The 22,519-nt window shown below is 32.5% G+C and overlaps 1 protein-coding gene across 1 annotated transcript; it reads right to left on the bottom strand.

Moving 5' to 3' along the window:
- Positions 1-3,648: 3,648 nt before the first annotated feature.
- Positions 3,649-21,961, bottom strand: LOC110092858 (probable serine/threonine-protein kinase PBL8). Its single transcript, XM_020817554.2, has 6 exons — positions 21,526-21,961; positions 20,399-20,733; positions 19,665-19,800; positions 7,927-8,063; positions 7,687-7,810; positions 3,649-4,402 (listed from the first exon to the last, which is right to left on the bottom strand). The coding sequence occupies exons 1-6, from the start codon at positions 21,578-21,580 to the stop codon at positions 3,969-3,971; spliced, it is 1,221 nt and encodes a 406-aa protein (XP_020673213.1). The 5' UTR covers positions 21,581-21,961; the 3' UTR covers positions 3,649-3,968.
- Between the last annotated feature and the right edge of the window lie 558 nt (positions 21,962-22,519).

Here is a 22,519-nt window from a genome sequence, read left to right as displayed (position 1 = left end):
TCCAAAGCTCCTCCAAGTTCCACCATGAAATCCACACATCTTAATTAATTTCTACTTCATTGTGCCAACGGTACTTTCTCACATAGCGAGGAAGTGCATCATTTGTAGCACACACACTTGTGGAGTCAATTTTATCGGGTCATGCCTTATAATTTTTTCCTTTCTAGGTTTTCATATTATAAACTTATATCTCATATGAGCTACTATCAACTTATTTTGTGCCTGCAAAATATTAATAGATTTATTTATAAGAAGATTAATTTTCTATACTCCTGATTTTTTTTGCACATAACAAAGATAATTTTAATCAAAATTTTGTCCAAGGATTGCTGTGTAGCCAAGGAAGATTGTTAGGATTTAAAAGTGCAAGGAATTTTAATTGGCTTGGGTTTAAATATATAGATTGTTGATGATATATTTCATGCTTTTAGATAATTTTTATTGATGAAATAGGAGTAAATTAAATTAGGCTTTTGAAAGGTTTTATATATGACCCTCCTTCATTGCTATATTTTCCTCCTATTATATGGGATGATTAAATCATCACAAATAATGATTAAACTCAATTTATATATAATTCTTATATTGTAAATCATACACAATGATATCATCGTAATTTTGAAGATTATGGGTCTCGTTGGAAACTTGGAATGGATACAATTTTTTATAAAGGTGATTATAAAGTTGTTGTGAAGAAAAAAAAATTAAAAGATGTTGCAGAAAGTAGCTTCTAGAACAAAAATTTCTTAAAAGCGATAAAATTGTTGTTGCAGAGTCTAAAAAGCAAAATAAAAAGAAAGCGGACCCAAATTAAAGTTTTGTTTCGGACAACTTTCTTAATGTTTACTAAAACAACTTTTTAGTAAAAAATTTATTAAAGTCGACAAAAATAACAATGAGCAAAGGCTATCCCAAACAAAGCCTAAGCCTATATCAAGTGGTAACTGTAAATGTTTAATTAGAAGGATAATCAAAGTGAACTTGTCAACTCTTGGGATGCCATTCAATTTTGCATCTTGTGACCATAAAAAGGTGGAAATAATTTATTTTCTTTACCATTATTAACACTAATGGCATACACAATTCAATAATGTTTGAGATTGTTTGATCAATCTACTTTTAATTTTTTTTTTTTAATTGATTGCTTTAATTGCATAAGAAGATAGTTGTGATTTCTAAGAGCAAGACTTTCAAATGACTTGGAATAACTTAAATGCATCAATTATTGATATATCTTATATATAATAGATAATTTTGATGGATGATATATGAATAAAATTGGCCTTTTAAAATGACCTTTATGTTTTGTTTGATCGTCTATGTCTTATTCACATTCTTGATGAATGATTAAGGTTTTGTTTGGGTCGACTTTTATATTGTTTTTTAAAACATAATTTTTGTTCTAAAACTCTGTTTTAAAAAGCAATATAAAAGTGGACCTAGACTTCGTTTGGAATTGATTTTTATTGCTTCTTAAAGAAGCTTTTTAGTACAAAAAATTTTAATTTTTGTACTAAAAAGATGTTTTAAGAAGCAGTAAGAAAGTCATCCCAAACAAATCCGTAGACTTCAATTGGGACGGCTTTCTTATAGCTTTTCAAAATAACTTTTTAGTAATTTTTTTTAAAGCAACAAAAAAGCAGTGGCCATACATCTATAAAATAATTAAAAATTGGGGCATACGTAATTTATTTATTTTTGAGATTATTCGATCTTCCAACAAATATATAATAAAAATGTCTCATTCGCTTGAAAGGAAATTTACGACTTTCGTAAATCTGGGCCATACAAATTATTTTGATGAATCTAATAATTGTCTTATCGATGATATCAGTGATAAGAAGGTTTTTGTTTTCTTTTAGAAGTTCAATAGAGAAAAATAAAATATTTTTATGTGTAAAAATTAAAAATTTAGAAAACTACTGCAATATATGTCCTTTAGCTTGGACATAGAGCGAAAATAAATGCATAAAACTCCATTTTAGTAAAGCAATAATGAAAGAGAAGAGACCTCAAGTTGATGGGGCAATTAAAATACCAAGAATTAGGGTAAGTTTCGAAAAGCTTTCTCATTATTTTACTTTTCAAACATCAATAACAATGCTATAACTCTCTTGCTAATTTCTCAATGCCCTTCAAAAATTCTATGTTGAAAGGCCCGTTGTTATAACCAGAGCAGCTAAGGCTTCATTTGGAACATCTTTTGACCGTTATTTTTTCATTGCACTCAAAAAATTCTTTTACTAAAAAATTACTTTTAAAAATAGTAAGAAAATTGTCCCAAACGAACCTAGGACGTTGTTTGGGAAAGTTTTCTTACCGCTTTGCCTTTCAAACTGCAACCACAATTTTTATTTGACTGCCATTTTAAAAAAAAAATTGTGTTAAGAAGTTAATTTCTACTGTAGCATCCAAAAAACTACTTTCTTCATAACAGCTCTATGACCACATTTACTAAAAAATGCAATCATTCCAAACAAACTCTAAGGACGTCTCCAACCAAACTCTATTTTTGTAGCTGTGAACAATACAATATTGACATTGCACTATTAAGAAACCTTTTTTAATTATAAAATCTTTAAATTTTAATATTTTGATCCCAGATATATTAGTTTAACATATGATATCAATTTTCTAATTTTAATATATTCAATTCTTTATGTAATTAACTTATTTAAATTGGGTTCTTCATTTTAAATAATATAAAATGCAATAGCATCATTAAAATACAACAATAATATAAAAATAAGATAAAATTCACATATAAATTTGAAAGACATCGAATAATAAAAGAACATACATATAAGAATATGATAAAAAAAATATATAAAATAGAGATGAAAAAGAATATGCACATAATATTTATATGTTAGAAATAAAATTCGATTGAGATGAATTAACATTTAATATGACTGTTATTATATTTTGAAGCGAGAGACCTAATTAATTCCTGAAATACCATATAAATGATTTTAAAAAAAAAATCGTTGAATTTGTTAGCTAATCATAAGCTTTGCATTCACTCGACAGCTTTTGAAGAACTGAGAGCCAGAAAACTCAATGAATGGAACTTACTACTGTGAAAGAAAAAGCCCAAGAGGAATGAAATTGGTATCCCCTTGCTGTGAGCTTGCAATCTCAAAGCTCAAAGAATGACTAGCAAAACTCCATAGGAGTATAGGAGCCTCGCCTTAACCTATTGGTTGAAAGCTTAAACTTCTAAGATGCCACTGATTCAAAAATTTATACATAAATTTGTCCTCTTTTTTTTTCGAGAACTAAGAGACAATGCCCAGACTTACATACGCATGACTCATCTTCTTGGTTGATAGTCAAAATATCAAACTAATAGGCCAAAGAGAGCTGTGTTACATACATTTGTGAATTTACTTATTATTGGCCTCATATAATTCAAAAAATAAAAAAATAAAAACTAATAGTTGAATGATGATTGATGAATGTATGTGTCCAATTTAATGGCAAAGAAAGGTGACTGTTGATCATATGAAGGTTATGGATGAAGTTCATAGTTCATTGGGTGTACGTATGTTATAGAGTTTTTTATGATTTGAATCAATATTTAATGAGGGATTCATTAAAGAAAAAAGAAGAAAAATTAAGGATAAAGGCTTCACAGAATATAACAAATTAGAAACCAGATAACATGGGCATTTGGAAAATGAAATCATAGCTACAACAACAACCACTACATTCACCACATCCTCAAACCAGCACTGAGGTAACAAAAAAATCATCAGGCTATTGAGTATGCACAGCTAAACTTTGATTTCTTGAACAAAAACCCAGCCTTTGGCAAGGTTTTCTGTGCTAAAATTGCAGCATTAGCAATCTTAGAATTCATGAAAACCATTAAGAAACAAAAGAAAGAAAATAACCCACAGAAAACAACACAAAAAGACGCACATAGTAGACAAATAAACGGTATTGTCAAATGTACAAGAGGAGCTTCACCTCACCCGGCAAGCAGCCACAGCACCTGGAGAAGAACACTTCGCAGCTGGAATCGGTCGGCATCCCATGCTGGTAGCTGCAAGCCTTCTGTTCATCCGGCAGTCAGGGACTCCATTTGCTCCAATGCTCTCCTGCAGTGGTTCCAATGTCTCCACAACATCGCTCATAAGAGGTCTTGCTTTCGGGTTCTGGCTCAGGCAGTAGTAGGCCAGACTGCAAGCTTTCTGTACCGCTCTCATGGAGTGTTGGCCCTCAAGATTCGGATCTACAATCTGGAGCAGCTTCTTCTTGTCATTGAGCCTGGGACGAGCCCAGTCAACAAGGCTCTGCTCCTTGCCAGGCCTGGTCTTGTCTATTGATTTCTGGCCAGTTAAAAGCTCAAGAAGGACTACTCCAAAGCTGTAGACATCACTCCTTGAGGTCAAATGACCTGTTAAGAGATTTTTTTTTCCGAATAGTGTATCAGAGAAGCCCATAAAATCGCATGGACGAGTGAAATAAGGTTTGGTAGAAAAAAAGCACTAATGTTACAGTATAGTTTCAGGAACCAATATGGGAAGCCAAACACTTTCTTACTTTGGTACAGTAATTCTCCTACCCTCACAATGGCATAGCTGAGAGCTTCAATGGCTCACAGTTGATTGAGGTTTCCTTCATCATAGCAGGCTTTTTATAATTACCACCTAAGTAAAGTAGGGTTGGAAATAACTGTTCTTATTGTACAAAATTATGCTCAGAAGATGCCATCTACAAGGAGAGGAGAGGAGAGGGAAGGGATTTGGGCTTGGGGGGGTGGGGTACGGTGTTGTTTGTAAATAAAGAGTGACGAGAAGACTTCATTATGTAAATAGCTGCATCATCTTCTAACCATCTTAATTAGCACAGCTTAAAGTGTTCAATGTTCAGTTTGAGAGGGAGCCCAAAATGAGGTTTAGCACCACAAACCAATATTCTATAGATACCGAAAAGTAACAAATAAGACAATTCCAAAGGGTTATCAAAAGGCTTTTGGTACCCGGATATGTTCCAAAGGATCAATTCATGTATTAGAAAAAATAAAAAAAGAATAGGTTATTAATGAGTCTACTATTAAGTACTTTATGATAGAGCAACAATATCCATCATTGATAGATAAAAAATAAAATTATATATATATATATATATATCCATCATTGACATTATAATGGTCCTTCATGAGAAATCAATGTAGATGTACTGGAAGTTTGAGAGGTTATTTAGGGGCCCTTGAATAGCACCTTTGTGCCTCATTTATTAATTAGCTCATTCTCTCTTTTATAAGTAATATTTTCGTTTTAGGGGGGGGCGGGGGTTCACAATTTGCAGAAGAGTTGAATATTGGACAACATAAAAGCTAGTTAAAATGCTTCAAATCCCCAACTCTGCTAAGGGATTTTATTTGGCCAAATTCACAGAAATCTCAGAGTCCTTCATAACAAATTTGTAAATTTCAACAAGTTGTGCATAATTTGCAGAAGAGTTGAATATTGGTCAAGATAAAAGCCAGATAAAATGCTTCAAATCCCCAACTCTACTACTTCAAGATTTTGTTTGGCCAAATTCATGAAAATCCCCCAAAGTCCTTCATGGCAAACTGTAAATTTCTTGGGACTCATTTGTTTGCATCGAGCTAGAAATCATACTTTGGATATGGATTCGGATCATTAAATCCACCAATTGGTTAGATCTAGCTGGACATTAACATGATTTCAAACTCCACAAACTTTCTCATAACTCTCTTGGACATTTCTTAACAATATCGATTCAGGAAACTAATGATATTTCTTTTTATGAGATCATTATTTTTTATTACATCCAGCCAACAATGGTTTGTAGCAAAACTTTATTCTTTCTAAAATGCATACCTATCTACAAGAAATCAAATGGGCCCTAAGACTATTTCTCAAGGTAACCTCACTTTCAATGGCCATAGAGACTACAACAACCATCGATTCCTTAGAATCTTTTCTTATGTTCTTGAAGCCACCAATGACCCCTAATTTAACTATTACCATCTCCCTCTCTTGTAACCTCATAAACTTTCTAAATTTCTCTAGGGATTCCGAAGATCAAGCTTTGGATAGACAGAAAGTTCATATTTGATAGGAACACAATGGATGGGGCAAGCTAATTACTTTCTTGTCCTTTTTTCACTTTTATTTGCATGAATAGATGTTTGGCATAAATGTTAAAAAAAATAGTTTTACGGGTAACAAATGATTCCTATTATTTATAGGTCATTAAATTTATTAGGTTGTTGTTAGGTTATTAGGTGCTTTTGTAGCCTATAAATACTCCTCAAGTGGTAATAATATGGCTATACAAAATATAAATGAAACAAGCTTTGGTGGTTGCTCCGTTTCTCTTAATTAAATAGAGTTGTATGCATCTTCAAATTTTCCTAGTAGACCCTTTTCCCTCAATTAGCTATAATTTTAGGCATCCTCGAACTGCCTATTTATTTTATTTTATTTTATTTTATTTTATTTTTATTTTTGGGTATTTTTTACAATTTTACATGCTTACTCGTAACAAATGGTGCTTCATTGAGCCTTGCAATCATTTGGTGTCTTCTACATCTCCATCCCAACCCACTGCGGTCCCAGATCTGCATTGGCAATCAGCACATACCATAGCCTCTAGGTGAGTCTCACCCATAGCAGTTTAGATCTACTCACACCCAATATCGTTGTTGCCAACAATCTAGTCATATATAAGTTGACGTTGCCGCCTCTTTTATATCTGACTATCTCAGAACCATTCAACATCAACAATCCTTTATCTCACTATGGGGTTGGCTACAAGAATCTTTTTTATCCATTGTATCCTTTTTAAGAGTCAAATTCACATTTAAATCTAATAAAAAATGTCATTTTAATTACTTTCTAATCAAGTCTTTTTAGAACTACCACTAACTTTCTTAACATAGATGGGATCTAATACATCTACTCTCCTAACAAGGTCATCGGAATGCCGAATTTTATAATTAATTACTTTCTTATAAGAAAAATAAATCATTAAGAATACAAAGATTGTTTTAAGTCATTCCGAAAAATAGATCTCTAAGAAAATGAGGGGCGCACCTCAGAAGAGCACAAGGTGAGCAATTATCCACCCTGAAAATTTTTCCCTAGTAGAATCTATATATTAATTATCTCACCTCGGTCCATAAAAACATTTGCCTAAATTCTTTTCTATTTCACTTTTAATTTTCTACAAGTCAATCATATTTTTGCTCATCCTAAAAAAAGAGACCAGTTCCGCCCCTAAAGACAGATCAATGCACGTCATAAAAGCTGTTTGAAGAGCTTATTTAACAACTTCATACTAACGTTTATGTTATAATTTCTCCAAGTCTAAACAAGTTTGCGTTTTAAGTTTCATTTTTCATAAGCAAGTTGAGCTTGAGCAGTAACAACTCTAATAAAGCCTAATATTGCATCGAGTTTTTGTGGTAGGTAGGAATAAATGTTGAACATGAAGTTCGCAAGGCTCAACTTAGCTTACTAACAATACTAAAGAATTGTCTGAAGGTTTGAAAAACTAACATAACGACCTGAAAACTACATTGATCACATACTGTACAAAAGGCCACAAACATAGAAGAAGCCATGCAGCATAAAATATTGAACACAGACTGAACTGAAGCTAATGAATTTTGTAAGGAGAGAAATTTTTTTCAGAAGAAGCTAATACCGGTCATGACATATTCTGGAGCAGCATATCCATAGGTGCCCATAACCCGTGTTGAGACATGGGTCTCATCACCTTGTGGCCCTGCTTTTGCAAGACCAAAATCAGATAGCTTGGCTGTAAAATCCTGAAAATTTAAAAAAGAAACCAAGTTAAGATAGTGAACTAGTATTATCTTGCAAAATACATATATCTGTCAAGAACTAGTAAATGAATAGAAACAAACAAAGATCTACACTTAACAGAGTCCAATAATATATTTGAGGTCTTAAAATCCCGGTAGATGACAGGTTTTTCTGCGTTGTGAAGGAAAGCAAGCCCTTTGGCAGCACCTAGTGCAATCATCATTCTTGTTGCCCAAGATAATGGAGTAGTTGTCTCTAAAGTCAGAAGCAAGGATTAGACAGGTCAGTAAAAATTTGTTAACAGAGAACAAGTGAGAGCCTGACAAGATCCAAATAATTAATGTAGTGTAGACAAAGAATACAAGAAACCTATGTTAAGGTCTGTTGTTCAACTGATACGAATTTTTAATTAATTAATCACAACAAGCACAGTACATGAAGCAGTGTCTCATAAGTACTATTTAATAAGAGAAATCATAGAGTCATTAAAAGTATGTAATTAAAAGTAAATTTTAAAAAGAATGGATATTATTTAGGTCCCTCAGGTTTGAGCCACACTTCATCAAGTTTACAATTTTAAAAACCCTCCATTTTGGTCCTAGTTCCTTCGGAGATTTGCCATTGCTCCCAGCTTGGTTTCCAATCTTCAAAGAGGAATAATTCTAATTTAGTTGATGAAGTATTTTTTTGCTAAAATTTGAATAAAAGTAAACTTTTATAACAAAAAATGCCTCATCCTATGCTATGGGTTAACTCAGGCAATAGGGGATCAAACATGTTCAATATCTAACCTAGTAGCTTTGTCCACACCAAGAATATCATGAACATTCAACACCATCATCGATGCCCTCTTCTAGCACCTATTTAGCTTCACCTTCGACCTCAAGTCCCCATCTCAAGGATTCATTGGCTACCACTTTTTCGCCCTCAAATCCATCCATAAGTATAAGAGCGACAAAAAACTTTTGCTATGTATTTTTTAAACAAACATTGTTGTTGCCAGGTCTCAAGCCTTTGATGAAAAAAATAGAAGATTATGTTAGGTAGCCAACGGTCAACGTAAAACTAATCGAATAATCATGACATGAATCCTTTAATATATTGTGTTAATGCTAGGGTGTTCTCTAGAGGCAACGAATTGTATGAACTGAATACAAAGAGAAGTGTGCAAGGGCGGTTGCACCGATGCCCAGGTGTAGTGTTAAATAAGCAAGGATTTCCACTTCATGGATGAATGTGGGCAAATAAGCTAGTCCATAAAACTATAATTAAGGTAGAAACTTGAAACATAAGTTCTATTGCAGACAAATTAATGAAATTAATAGATATTATGACTTATAGGAAGATAAATATACTATGCATTCAGGAAACCAAATGGGCTGGAAAGAAGGCTAACGAGATTAATACTTTAGAATTTAAACTATGGTATTCATATAGAAGTTGTAAGAGAAATAATGTAGGTGTGATAATAGATAAAAGTCTGATGAATAATGTTGTAGAATTTAATAAAATTGGATATCGAATTATAACTTTAAAAATTATTGCTAATGCTAAATTATTAACATTATAAATGTTTATGCTTCTCAAGTAGGCTTGTATATGTGTTTTAAAATTTTAGAATAACTTAGATGAATTAATACAAATGATATATCTTAAAGAAAGAGTTTTATTAGAGGTAATTTAAATGGACATATTAGTAGAGTGGAAGAAGATTTCAAAAATATTCATTGTGATTATGAGTTTGGCGCAAATAATGAAGATGGTAGGACTATATTAGATTTTGCACTAGCTTATGATTTATAATTGTTAATATCTTATTTAAGAAAAGAGAGAAGCATCTCATGACTTTATATGAAAAGATGTAGTAAAACTCATATTGATTTTTTTTCTTATAAGAAAAATATATCGTTAATATTACAAATATTATAAAGTTACTTCGAATAAAAGTTTATGTACTCAACATCGATTATTAGTTTTGAACTTTAAGATAAACAGACAGAATATGAAAAATAAAGTAAAATATTATCCTAGAAATAGATATGGGTGTTTCCATAATACTAATAAAAATATTTTGAGTAAAATTCAAATCTTAAAATTTTGTTTGTGCGTGAGAAAGCTAATATTACGTGAAAAAAGTAGTTAATTGTATAAGAATGCTACAAATTATATGTGCTTGAAGTATCAAAAGGAAAAGCTCCTAATAGTAAAAATTGTTGATGATGGAATTAAAATGTATAAGAAAAAAAAAATGAAGATTTATTATAAAAGTTGGTTTAGATATAAAAGCTCTAAATTGAAAAAAATATAAAGCGGACCATAAGAAGTATGAGAGAGTAATATGCAATGGAAAAGATTTAACTTCTAATTATTTAAATAATAAATTAGACATGAAGGAAGGTGATAGATATATGTATAAATTAATCAAGCATAAATATAGAAAAAGTAAGGATTTAGTTCAAGTAAAGTGTTTTAAAGAAGAAAATAAAAAAGGTTTTTTTATTATAAGAGAATATTCAATATAGTTGGATGAGATATTTCGATAAGCTTTACAATGGAGATTGTGAGAATATGAATGGCTTTAGTGACCTTAGCATCCTAAATGAAAATGGAGATTTTTTTTTTTTTTATCATCGTATTAGTAAAGCCAAAGTTAGAGAGACTTTAAAAAAATGAAGTGTGAAAAAGCTATTGGATTTAACAATATTATAATAGAGTTGTGAAAATGCTCAGGGGATAAAGGAATTTCTTGGCTTACAAAATGATAGGAAACACTTGGATTTCCAAGTGTTTCTCACCAAAACCAAGTAGATCCAATGTAAAATTGCTGTCCACAGCAGAAAACAGCCAAAAACAGTAGGAAAGCAGGAAAAACTGCAGAAAAATCCGAGAAAAGACTTGTATTTTACTAGTAGTTGCAAGGAAATAGCAAAGATACAATTGATCCTCAATTCGAGAGGAGGATCGATCTCTCCCAAATCTCTAGACACCGCTAGAGCCCAAAGAAATCCTAAATCTACGAGATCTCAAATTTCAGCCAAATTCAAGATACCCAAACCCTAGAAAAAAACATCTATTTAATGCATACAAATCAAAAGGAATTCCCTAAACAGTCCCTACATTCAAATTTCTCTCTGAAACCCCCCAAAAATCCTTCCTAAAACGCTCTATATGAGCGGTCGGCCGCTCGTTCTGGCGGAAATATCCGCCTATTCTGCGATCCCGCCCGTGAACCGGTCCCATCTGGACCGGCTGGACCGGTCCAGTGGATCGGTCTAACACAAAACTTTAAGGAGTTAATAATGTTTATATGCAAATCATTAAGGATATTTATGCAGGAGTTGCTACATGTGTTCAGACACAAGGTTTGACCAAGTTTTTCTATTTCTATTAGATTACATCAAGGATTAGCTTTAAGCCCATATCATTTTGCTTTAGTCATGGATGTTTTGCAAGGGATGTACACTGGTGTATGCTTTTTGCTAATGAAGTTCTTCTTTTTGATAAGGCTAGACAGGGAGTTGAAGAAAAACTTGAATTATGGAGGTCAACCTTAGTCTAAATGTTTTCATTTAAAATCTTCAAAATCAAATACATAGAGTATAATTTTAGCAGTAATAGATCTAGTGAAGAGTTTGTGACTTTGGGCGATTAAATCATTAAAAAGAGCACACATTTTAGTATCTCGAGTCTATTGTTCAAAGTGATGGTAAAATAGATAGGAATATTATTAGTAGAATTCAGGTTGGCTAGTGGAAGTGAAGGAATGCATTGGGTTCGTCATGCAAATAGAAAATTATCTCTCAAACTTAAGGGAAAATTTTATAAGATAGTGGTGAGACCTAAAATGATTTAAGATGTAGAATGTTGTCATTAAAAAAGAAACGTAAAATTAAGTTAAGTGTTGCAGAGATGAGGATGCTCAGGTGGATGAGTGGCTACACTCTTAAAGATAGAATGTGAAATGACTATATATGTGAAAAGGTTGGAGTAGCTCGAATGGCGATAAGATTATAAAGAGTCGCCTTAAATGTATTGGTCGCATAAAAATTCATAGCCTTCTGATGACTCGGTTATGAGAGTAGATGTATTAGATTTGACCTATGTTAAGAAAAGTAGAGGTAGACCTAAAAAGACTTGGTTAGAAAGTATTAAAAATGAGCTTTTTTATTAGATGTAAATGAAAATCTAACTCTTAACATGACACAATGGAGAAAAAGGATTCATGTAGCTAACCCCATATAGTGAGATAAAGGCTTGATGTTGTTGTATATCTTTTTAAACAAGGAAATATTGAATTATATATATATATATATATATTAAGGAAATAATAACATTAGGAAATCCCATAACCACAAGTCACTCAAATCAAAGATGAAGGTATCAAATAGAATAAGTTACGAACATCCAAGGAATTGATTCAAGCAAGTGATGGATCAAGGAACCAAACAAAAATCCTCGGCCGTTGAAGGATAGGAAATACCTAGGGAAGCCACAATTAGCTAACAACGAATCATAATATTCATAAACAAAATAGTGAATCAAATCATATCAGAGGAGTTCAAAAACTTCAGCAAACATAACTAATTCTCAAAGGGAACATATAAGTAGACTAGAAGCTGAAAAAAAAATTTTGCCCAAGCTCGACCAAGCTAATGCTTGAGATGAATAGACGAGTGGTGCCATGATTTTGGTCAGGTAAAGCCAAGCTGGCTTGGTTCAAATCAACTAAAATACACTTAAACTTCATGGCCTTACTAGGGCCAGGAAGATATATTCATGCTTAAGCCCAACTTGAGAAATTTTTTTAGAAATAAAAAAATCAAGTTGAGTCAACTTTAAGTGTTAACATAAAATGTTGTGCCCAAACTTAAATTTATCAGGTCATAGGTCTAATCATAGGTATGAAATAAATTAGTTTTTTCATATCCATGATTAGTAAATATCATAGAAAGAATTCAACAATAGCCCCTTATACGAGAATTCATTAGCACATAACTATTAAATTTGCACATAAAATTAATGTGTTGAAGCTAGATCAAAAGCTTGTTAGATCACAATCATGGCGTTTCTCTATCATAGATTTGAATGAATAAAACAAGCTCTAGATGATGGATTTATCCATCATAGATCTCTCGTGTTGCGCTTAGACCCTTTAAATTTAAGCTGCATGACCTAAAATACCCAACATAACTAGTAAATCAAAGAACAACATTGGAAACTCTTACTATGGCCAATCAACTCCTATTTATAGGTTTTGGCAAATGCTTCCATAAAAGGTCCATTACATCATATCAACATATAAAAAATGAGCCAATTCTATAATTACTCAAAAGATCTCTATCTTCCATGCAGACTTGATAAAAAACAGGATACAATGAAACCCCTCCACATGATTTGTGTCCAACTCAATCAAGATTATTTCCCAAATTAATCACTTTTAGGCATATATAGAGTTTGCTCAATTAAAAAAAATGATAAATTTTAGTGCATAACAAAATGATTCATCGTAAAAGAACATCATCATCAACCTTCTCCGAACTATTTAAGGTTGACAAGATGAGTTAAGAGTAACCAAATCAAAATAAACAAGATATAAAAAAAAGTAAAGAATGAACACCGGAAATTACGTGGAAAACTCAAAAATGGAAAAAAATCACAATCAAACCACAGCAAAGTTCACTATTGTGGGCTCCGAAAATTCGGCCTCGGCCTCCGCTCGCTTTTCTTATTCGGCGAGGGAGTTTTAACGAACTAAGTTCCGAGGTAAATTTTGGAAGGCAGATGGGTTTGTAGATAAGACACTACCCAGAGATTTCGCCCTCAAAAAAAAAAGTTGACTCAACAGGTCTACAACGCCTTAGCATTGTACACAAAAATTTCTTGAGATTTGAATCAACTATACAATCCGATTGATCAACACAATCAATTTCCAATAACATACTTGTCAATGACGAATAATACACAACGGTGCAAAGTTTCCCATCGAGCCATGGCGCATAGCATACTACGCGGCGCAGACCATTTTAAACATAGCACCTAATTAACACTGTCGTTGTAAGGTCCCAAGTCCTGAATGAGAAAAGTGGAGGGTTGTGCTAGGTAGTCGATAGTCAGCATAAAACTTGTCGAATAATCATGATAATAATCCTTTAAAATTTTTGTTAATGCTAGAGCGTCCCCTAGAAGCGATGCGCTGTATGAACTGAATATAGCGACAAGCATGTAAGGGCCGCTACACCGGCGCCCAGGTGCATTGTTAAATAGGCAAAGGTTCTCACATCAAGGATGAATGTGGGCAAAGAAGCTAGTCAATGAAAATAAAATTAGGATAGAAACTTGGAATATAGGTTCTCTTATAAGAAAATTAATGGAATTAATAAATATTATGATTCATAGGAAGATAAATATTTTGTGCAATTAGGAAACTAAATGGGTTGGAGAGAAGGCTAAGAAAATTGATAATTTATGATTTAAATTATGATATTCGGGTAGGAGTCGTACTATATAGTATAGGTGTGATTATAGATAAGAGTTTGAAAGATAATGTTATAAAAATTAATAGAATTAAAAATAGAATTACAGCTTTAAAAATTATTGTTGATGTTAAGACTGTTAATATTATAACTACTTATGCTCCTCAAGTAGGTTTGGATATGAGTTCAAAATTAAAATTTTGAAATGACTTAAAAGAATTCATACAAAAGATATTTTTTAAAGAAAGAATTTTTATTTTAGTAGATTTAAATGGACATGTTGTTAGAGAGGTCAATGATTTTAAAAATATTCATGGTGGCCATGAGTTTGGAACGACAAATGAAGGTGGTAAGACCATATTATATTTTTCTTTAGCTTATGATTTTTTTAATTGCTGATACCTTATTTAAGAAAAAAGATAAGCATATCATCTCTTATAAAAATAAATATAGTAAAACTCAGATTGATCAATTTCTTATAAGAAAATTAGATCCTTTAGATTGCAAAGATTGTAAGTTATTCATAATGAAAATTTATGCACCCAACATCGATTATTACTTTTAGATTTTAAGATAAAGGGGACAAAAATAAAAAATAATGTTAAACAATATTTTAGGATTAGATGAGGGCATTTAAACAAAATATTAACAAATTATTTTTGAGAGTAAGATTTTAGATCATAAGATTTTGTCTGTGCATGAGAATGCTAATGTTATGTGGGAAAAAATGACAAGTGATATTACGATTATTGCAAAAGATGTGATTGGAGTATGAAAGAGAAAAACTCCTAATAGTAAAAATAGTTGATAGTGGAATCCAAATGTGCAAGAAAAGATAAAAAATAAGAAGATTTGTTATAATTTTTTTGTTTCTATGTAAATATTCTGATAATTGAGATATATATATAAAGAGGCGCAGAAGAAATCTAAGAAAGAAATATGCGATGCAAAGATCTTAGCTTTTAATTATTTATATAATATAATAGATACTAAGGATGAAGAAATATATGTATAAGTTAGTCAAATAAAGAGCTAGGAGTAGTAAGGATTTAGTTCAAGTGAAGTGTATTAAGGATGAAGATCAAAAAGTACTTTTTCTTAGAAGATGATATTCAACAAAGGTGGATTTGAGATAGTTTTGGTAAAACTTTTTAACGTAGATTGGTGAATATGTAAACTTTAGTGACCTCAACACCTAATGAAAATAATTTTTTTGTTTTTAATCGGCGTATTTAATAAAAAAGAAGTTAAAGAGGCTTTAAGAAAATGAAGTCTTGAAAAAGCTATTGGACTTACGTATTCCAATAGAGGTGTGGAAATGCTTAGGAGATGAAGGAATTTCTTGCTTACTAAACTTTTTAATAATGTTTTGAATACTAAAAAGATGTCAGATGAGTGGAGAATGAGTGTGTTAATTTCTATTTTTAAGAATAAAGGTGATGCACAAGATTGTGCGAATTATAGAGGAATTAAGTTAATGTGTCATACTTTAAAACTTTGGGAGCGAGTTGTGAAGGGTAGATTGCGGCGTGATAGTAATGTTCTCAAACAATTTTGGACTCATGCAAGTAAGTCTACTAATGGAAGTCAATAACATTTATGGAGAGGTTTGATGGAAAATAAAGAGAGAATAAGGGGATCTTATGTATGATATTTATTGATTTAAAGAAAACATATGATAAAGTTCCAAGAGAAATGCTATGGAGAGTTATTGAAAAAAGGAGTTAATAACACTTATATTCAAATTATTAAAGATATGTATGTAGGAGTTATTACTTATGTTCAAACACAAGGTGGTTTGACCAAGTATTTTCCTATTTCAGTTGGATTACATCAAGGATCAGCCTTAAGCCCATATCTTTTTGCTTTAGTTATGGATGTTCTCACTAGACATTTACAAGAGAATGTACCTTGGTGTATGCTTTTTGCTGATGATATTTTTCTTATTGATAAGACTAGAGAGGGAGTTGAAGGTAAACTTGAATTATTGAGATTAACCTTAGAGTCTAAAGGTTTTCGCTTGAGTAGATCTAAAATTGAATATATGTAGTGTAATTTTAGTAGTAATAGACCTAGTGAGGGGATTGTGATTTTGGGCAATCAAGTTATTAATAAGAGTACACGTTTTAGATATCTTGGATCCATTATTCATAGTGATGGTGAAATAGATGGGGATATTCTAAACAGAATTCAAGTTGGATGGTTAAAGTGGGGGGATGCATCGGGCTTGTTGTATGATAGAAAAGTCCCCCTCAAACTTAAGGAAAAACTCTACAAGATAGTGGTGAGACCTGCAATGCTTTATGGTGCCGAATGTTGGCCATTTAAAGGGAAGCATAATACTAAGTTAAGTGTTGCAGAGATGAGGAAGCTCAGGTGGATGAGTGGCTTTATCCTTAGAGATAGGATATGAAATAAGCATATACGTGAAAAGGTTGGAGTCTCCAGTGGAAGATAAGATTAGAGAGAGTCGTCTTAGATGTTTTGGTCACATAAAACGATGGCCTTCCGATGACCAGTTAGGAAAGTAGAGGTATTAGATTTGACTTATATTAAGAAAGGTAGAGATAGACCTAAAAAAACTTGGTTAGAAAATATTAGAAATGATATTTCTTTATTAGATTTAAACAAGAATTTAACTTTTAACATGGCACAACGAAGAAAAAGGATTCATATAGCCGACCACACGTAGTGGGACAAAGGCTTGATGTTGTTGTTATTGTATTAAATATCATTAAATAAAAAATAATAGATTGATTAGAAAAAAAAATTTAGGCTTAAATATCCTATCAAATAATAAAAATGACAATTTTAAATCCTACATAAACTTACAGCAATATATTTGAGCAGGATTTGAGCAATTATTTAGCCTAAATCCCGCCAAATAGCAAAAAAGATAGCTTTAAATCCTACAAAAAGTTAAATACCTTTTTTATGATAATTTATTAATTTGATGTTTAATTAATTAATAATTAATTATGATATTAGTATATAAATCTTTAAATAATTTAATTATAATTTATATCTTATAATTTACAACATGTTAACAAAATAGTGCGCGCCATTTGTGCCTTGCGCCATGCGCCATTGCCTATGCATAGCATAAATAGTGCATGTTATTTTGATGTGTTGCGCCACGCCGCGCCAATCAAATAGCATCGTATGTGCGTCACGTCACGCCGAGCCAAGCAAATAGCGTCGTATGTACGCCACATCGTGTTGTGCGCCATGGCGGGCGCCATTTTGCAGCATTGGCATGCATGTTCCATAAAGAACTAACAATATCCCACTTGGAGACTGATTAAGATTAATCGAACTCCTGATCTATAGCACCAACCATAGAAGGAAAACTTTAGTGTGGCTCACCCCTACCTGAACCTTCATGAAGACCAACTGAAGTTGAACATAGCTTCATTTTATCAACCATCATTATCTTCATCAACATATCTACAAAATTTTGAGTTGTGTGTATCTGGGAATGAATGAAATGAACCGAACATGGATATGCATATGCATCGTCCTAGCATAGGTTGCTGCATCCATGGCAAGATGAATAACACTCATGTTCTCGCTATATAGTCTATCATTTCTTTACCCTTTGCCAAGTATTGCCTTAAATATTTATAGCCACGTTATTTTTTTGTGATCTGCAATGATATCAATAAACTCAGCTTCTGTGGTTGAGATCTGTGGTTGAGAGAGCAATAATCTTTTATAACTTGAAAATTCAACTCATTGTAGTATTTCTTTAAAAAAATATATAATCAGTCGTGTTTCTCTTACCATCAATATCTGCAGCAAAATTAGAATCTACATATCCATGTACTTCAATGCTTGTATGTTCAAAGCAAAATGCTTTGTCAACTGTCCTTCTCAAGTATTTGAGAATCAATTTAACCACCTCCCAATGATGTTTTCCTAAGTTACTCATAAATCTACTGGCTACTCCTACTGGTCTTATACAGATCATAATATACATCAAGCTTCCAACACCTGAAGTATACGAAGTTATCTTCATTTGTTCTTACTTTGCTTCAGATCTAGGCGATTGCTCCTTAGATAGTCAAAAGTGACTACCTAAGGGGGTGCAAACTGGTTTTGCATCACTCATATTGAATCTCCGTAAAACATTGTCAACATATTTAGCTTGAGACAACTTCAATGTACATGCACTCTTATCCTTATTGATTATCATACCGAGTATTTTCTTAACTTGACTCAAATTTTTCATTTCAAATTCCCTTAATAACTACTCCTTCAATTATTTTATCTTCTTTATATCTAACCATGCAATCAGCATATCATCCACATACAAAAGAAGAAATATATAACAATTATCATAATGTTTAAAGAAGCAATAGCGATCCGCTTGATATTTTGTGCCCCCTTTGTTAGATATAAACTTGTCAAATTTTTGTCCCACAGTCTTGGTATCTATTTCAATCAATATAGGCTCTTTTTTAGACTGCACACCAATATCTTGTTTTCTTGGAACTACTTATCCTTACTAAACAATACAAGACAAATTAAACAATAAACGTCAATTTAAAAGATTATGCAATAACATTGCATTGGAAAACAAATCATGAAAGTTCAATTTGTCTTTCAACCATCATCAACTAGAAGGCACAACAAATAACTTAAACTCCAAATATTATAAATGGACATAGAATAATGAAACCTAAAATTCATAAACATTACATGCCTTCTTAATTTTATAACTTTGCTTTCTACACTCCATCGTTGACCAACTGACTCATTTAACTCTAACGAAATTTTTTTAGAACATCAAATGTGTAGTCTTTTTAATTATCTCTGTTCATGCAACCAATATTTTTTATTTCATATTTCTCACATGATTACTCCATTATTCTTTCCACATCAATGATCAATGTCCAACTTGATATATAAAATAGGCATTTTTAGTTGCTTTCAACATAAAAAATGAATAAAGGACAAGAAAACTAGGACAACTCAAAAATGTTTCTCAAAGAGCGATTTAAATGAAAATAAGACAAAGATGGTTTAAAAGGTAAAGCCTGTGGAGTTGGAATAAAGTTGATGGAAATATTATACAAAATCATAAGTCCAATGCAAGTAAATTTTCAGAATTCCTAAAGTTACATCCAACATAATCATGTACAACTTTAGTTGCCAACTTAAAAATAGTGAAGCCAACAAGTCATTGTCAAGGCATAGTGGAAGAAATAGAACCCAAGATATCAATATTTTAACATGTCCAAAGAAGGTGAACTTCCACCAATGACAGTTGCATACAATGTAAAAGCAATTTCATGAAAATCAAGAAACTATCTGAAAAATAAAGGAGCTTGAGAAGTAAAAAAAAAAACAGAAATACAAAGTAAGATCTTGAGTGTTTTACTTCGAAATAGGTGATTCTCAAGGCTTCCCCGGAACATAAACTCATAGACAAGGAGCCTGTGATCATCCTCACAGCAATATCCAATCAGCTTCACTAGATTAGGATGTCTTAACTGTCCTAGAAAATTAACCTCTGTCTGGCAAATGGAGACAAATAATACAGTTAACCAGGAAACATTTCATATGGTCAAAGAACAACATACAATGAAATCATAGAAAGTTTTAAGATCACTTATTTTTTATTTGATCTAAAGTTTATAAAATCCAGACAATGAAAACTTATAAGTGGGAAAACAGGGACATTGATCGGATTTCAGAATCTGCTTGCAGGGTTTTGTCAGGAACTCTAAATTTTGACCACACAAAATACTCAAATATCTTCATGCAATATCGAGGGCAGATAACTATACAAGCAGCAAACAATATTTTCAAACTAGCCTTAGCAACAGACAAAGATAAACACAGAAAACTTCATTTTAGCATGTTTACAGAGTCGAACCTATTAAAAAATAGCACAGCAGGTTATTTTGTAGTGAGGATATTACAAGTTTTAATTGAGAAGGACATGAAAGTCACTATCTAAGAGATTTTCAAAACTTCAGTTTCTCATATAAGTGATAATCATATAAGATCAAAAAGAAAGAATCGAAGCTTGGCAAATAATCTTAACAAACACTCTAACTAGGAAAGTCAAGTGAACGACGAGATTATAAAAGTAAGTGCTGTACAACTTACAAGCCATTCCTTATGTCCCTGAAGGCCTTGCTTGTTAAGTACCTTCACAGCAACTGGCAAAGATTTCAGACCAGTCCTCACATTCTCATCAATATATCCCTTGTAAACTGTTCCAAATCCGCCTTCCCCAAGAACATAATCAGGACGGAAGCTCTTTGTAATGGTCTCAAGCTCAAACAATGTAAAAGCTATCATGTCAGTGTATATTGCAATATTCCTCGAGTCGGCGAAATTCCGTGGTGTTGAAGGATCACTCATTTCTGAGAAGGAGCGGTTTTGCTTCTTCCCCGACAAGGAGTTCCTTGCTGCTTGTTGAGGCAATTGGACATTTTGCACTGCAAACAATAAGATTGTAAAATAAAGAAACGGTTTTTTTGTTGAAGCCCTTTATTTAATGAGCAAAAATCTAAGACGAGTTCATAAATAAGACTAATGATGCCAAGGTAAGGCATTAGGAATCTCAGGTTATAGAAAGTGCTACTTAGAACCGGTCAAACCAGTAAAAAATTCTAAGGAAATGGGAGCTCATAAATTATTGAATATCTTGCAGCTTATCCCCAGCCCAAATACGCACCACAACTTAGATCTATACTAGGCGCTAAAAATAAGTTATTTACGCCTCCCTTCAGCCATTTTTTTCAACTGTGATGGTGTTGATTTCAACAAATTACAGGCCCTGAAAGTTTAAGAACCTCTACACCCCTTATCATTACAATAATCCTCGGAGATAAACGATAAAAAAACTAATAGATAAGGTGGTTGTAATGAACTAATTTGAAGTTATCAAATTGGAAAACAGCACTAGAAATCAGTTTGAAAACTGAAAGGAGTGTTCCTTACTACATATTTGCATTTATTAGAAGGAAGGAATAAAGAAAAAAATGGACGATGCCCAATCACCCTTTGAAAACTGCATTTCCAACCAACCGTACATTTTTTTCGTTTGATCTGATAAAAACATCTCTAAGCAAACCCATGACTCCCCAAGACGGAATAATCGAGATCCGCAAGAAGCACAAAATCGAGTAGAATAAAATGAAAGAAGGCAATGTGAGAAGAAATTAACAAATGAAGAAGAAGAAAAGAAATTAAAAGGGCCAAATAGGGCATTAATTGTCAGAAGAAACCTTGAACATGAGCTGCGGCCACTGCGGATTCCTCTCTCGTTCCACAATTGCCCATCCTGCAGGCCCTCTCTCATTCTCCGCTGCCCCAACCCAAACACCCGTTCTCCTTCTACTACTTCATAAAACCTGGCACGAGTTCAATCCACATATAGAGAAGAAAACAAGGACAAAGTAGTCAGAAAGGGGATTAGGAGGAACAAGGGACCGCAAGAGCCCTCATTGCTTCGATTTCTTAGCAACGCCAATCACGTCAACACCGGAACCACCACAATGGAGAAAACCAAGTAAAGATTCTCTCGCGCTTCGCTTTAATAAAGATAGAAGGAACTCCGTCTGAACCCCATGGAGAAGCGAACTGAGAAGTAGTAGAAAGAAGAGAAAGGCGAGAGCTTTCTCCCCCTTTAGCTTGTGAGATGAAATAGGAAACCACATCCAGCAAATGACCCTCTGACTTGAAAGGATTTACAGTTTTACTAGTGGACTTCTCAGGCATGTGAAGGAACATGCAATTAAAGGAGTTGATGATAGATTGAAAATTACGATTTTTTCCCCAAAAAAAAATTCTGATTTGCCCATTTTTATGTATAATCAAACCTAATGATTACACTAAGGGGTACGATTTGTTTTGTTTTTTTAGTTTTTAAATAACATTTTTTAATTTAAATTAACTGATATCATCATTAAAAAAAAATTGTTTTGAAAAAAAATCGTATATATTATTATTTAACTCATAAGTCGTCAGATTTTAATCTACTTTCATTATATTTCTTATCACATTATTTAAAGGGCCTAAAAACTTAAATAAATTATATACAATGTAGAATTTAGGAGTTCAAAGAACGACTCCATCAGGTAGAGTCTGATCCAAAAAATTTGAGTTCAAATTGGTCAGTTTAATAAAAAGGTTAGGTTCGGATCGGAAAATCTAGAAATTATTGTTAAAAAGTTATAAAAAATTAAATCAAAACGAGTTATGCAGTTTGGTTTGGGGCTA

The sequence above is a fragment of the Dendrobium catenatum genome, unplaced genomic scaffold (assembly GCF_001605985.2).
Source record: "Dendrobium catenatum unplaced genomic scaffold, ASM160598v2 fragScaff_scaffold_1220, whole genome shotgun sequence".
Lineage (NCBI taxonomy): Eukaryota > Viridiplantae > Streptophyta > Magnoliopsida > Asparagales > Orchidaceae > Dendrobium > Dendrobium catenatum.
Note: the sequence above shows the minus strand (reverse complement) of the source record. Positions and strands in the feature narration are given on the sequence as shown.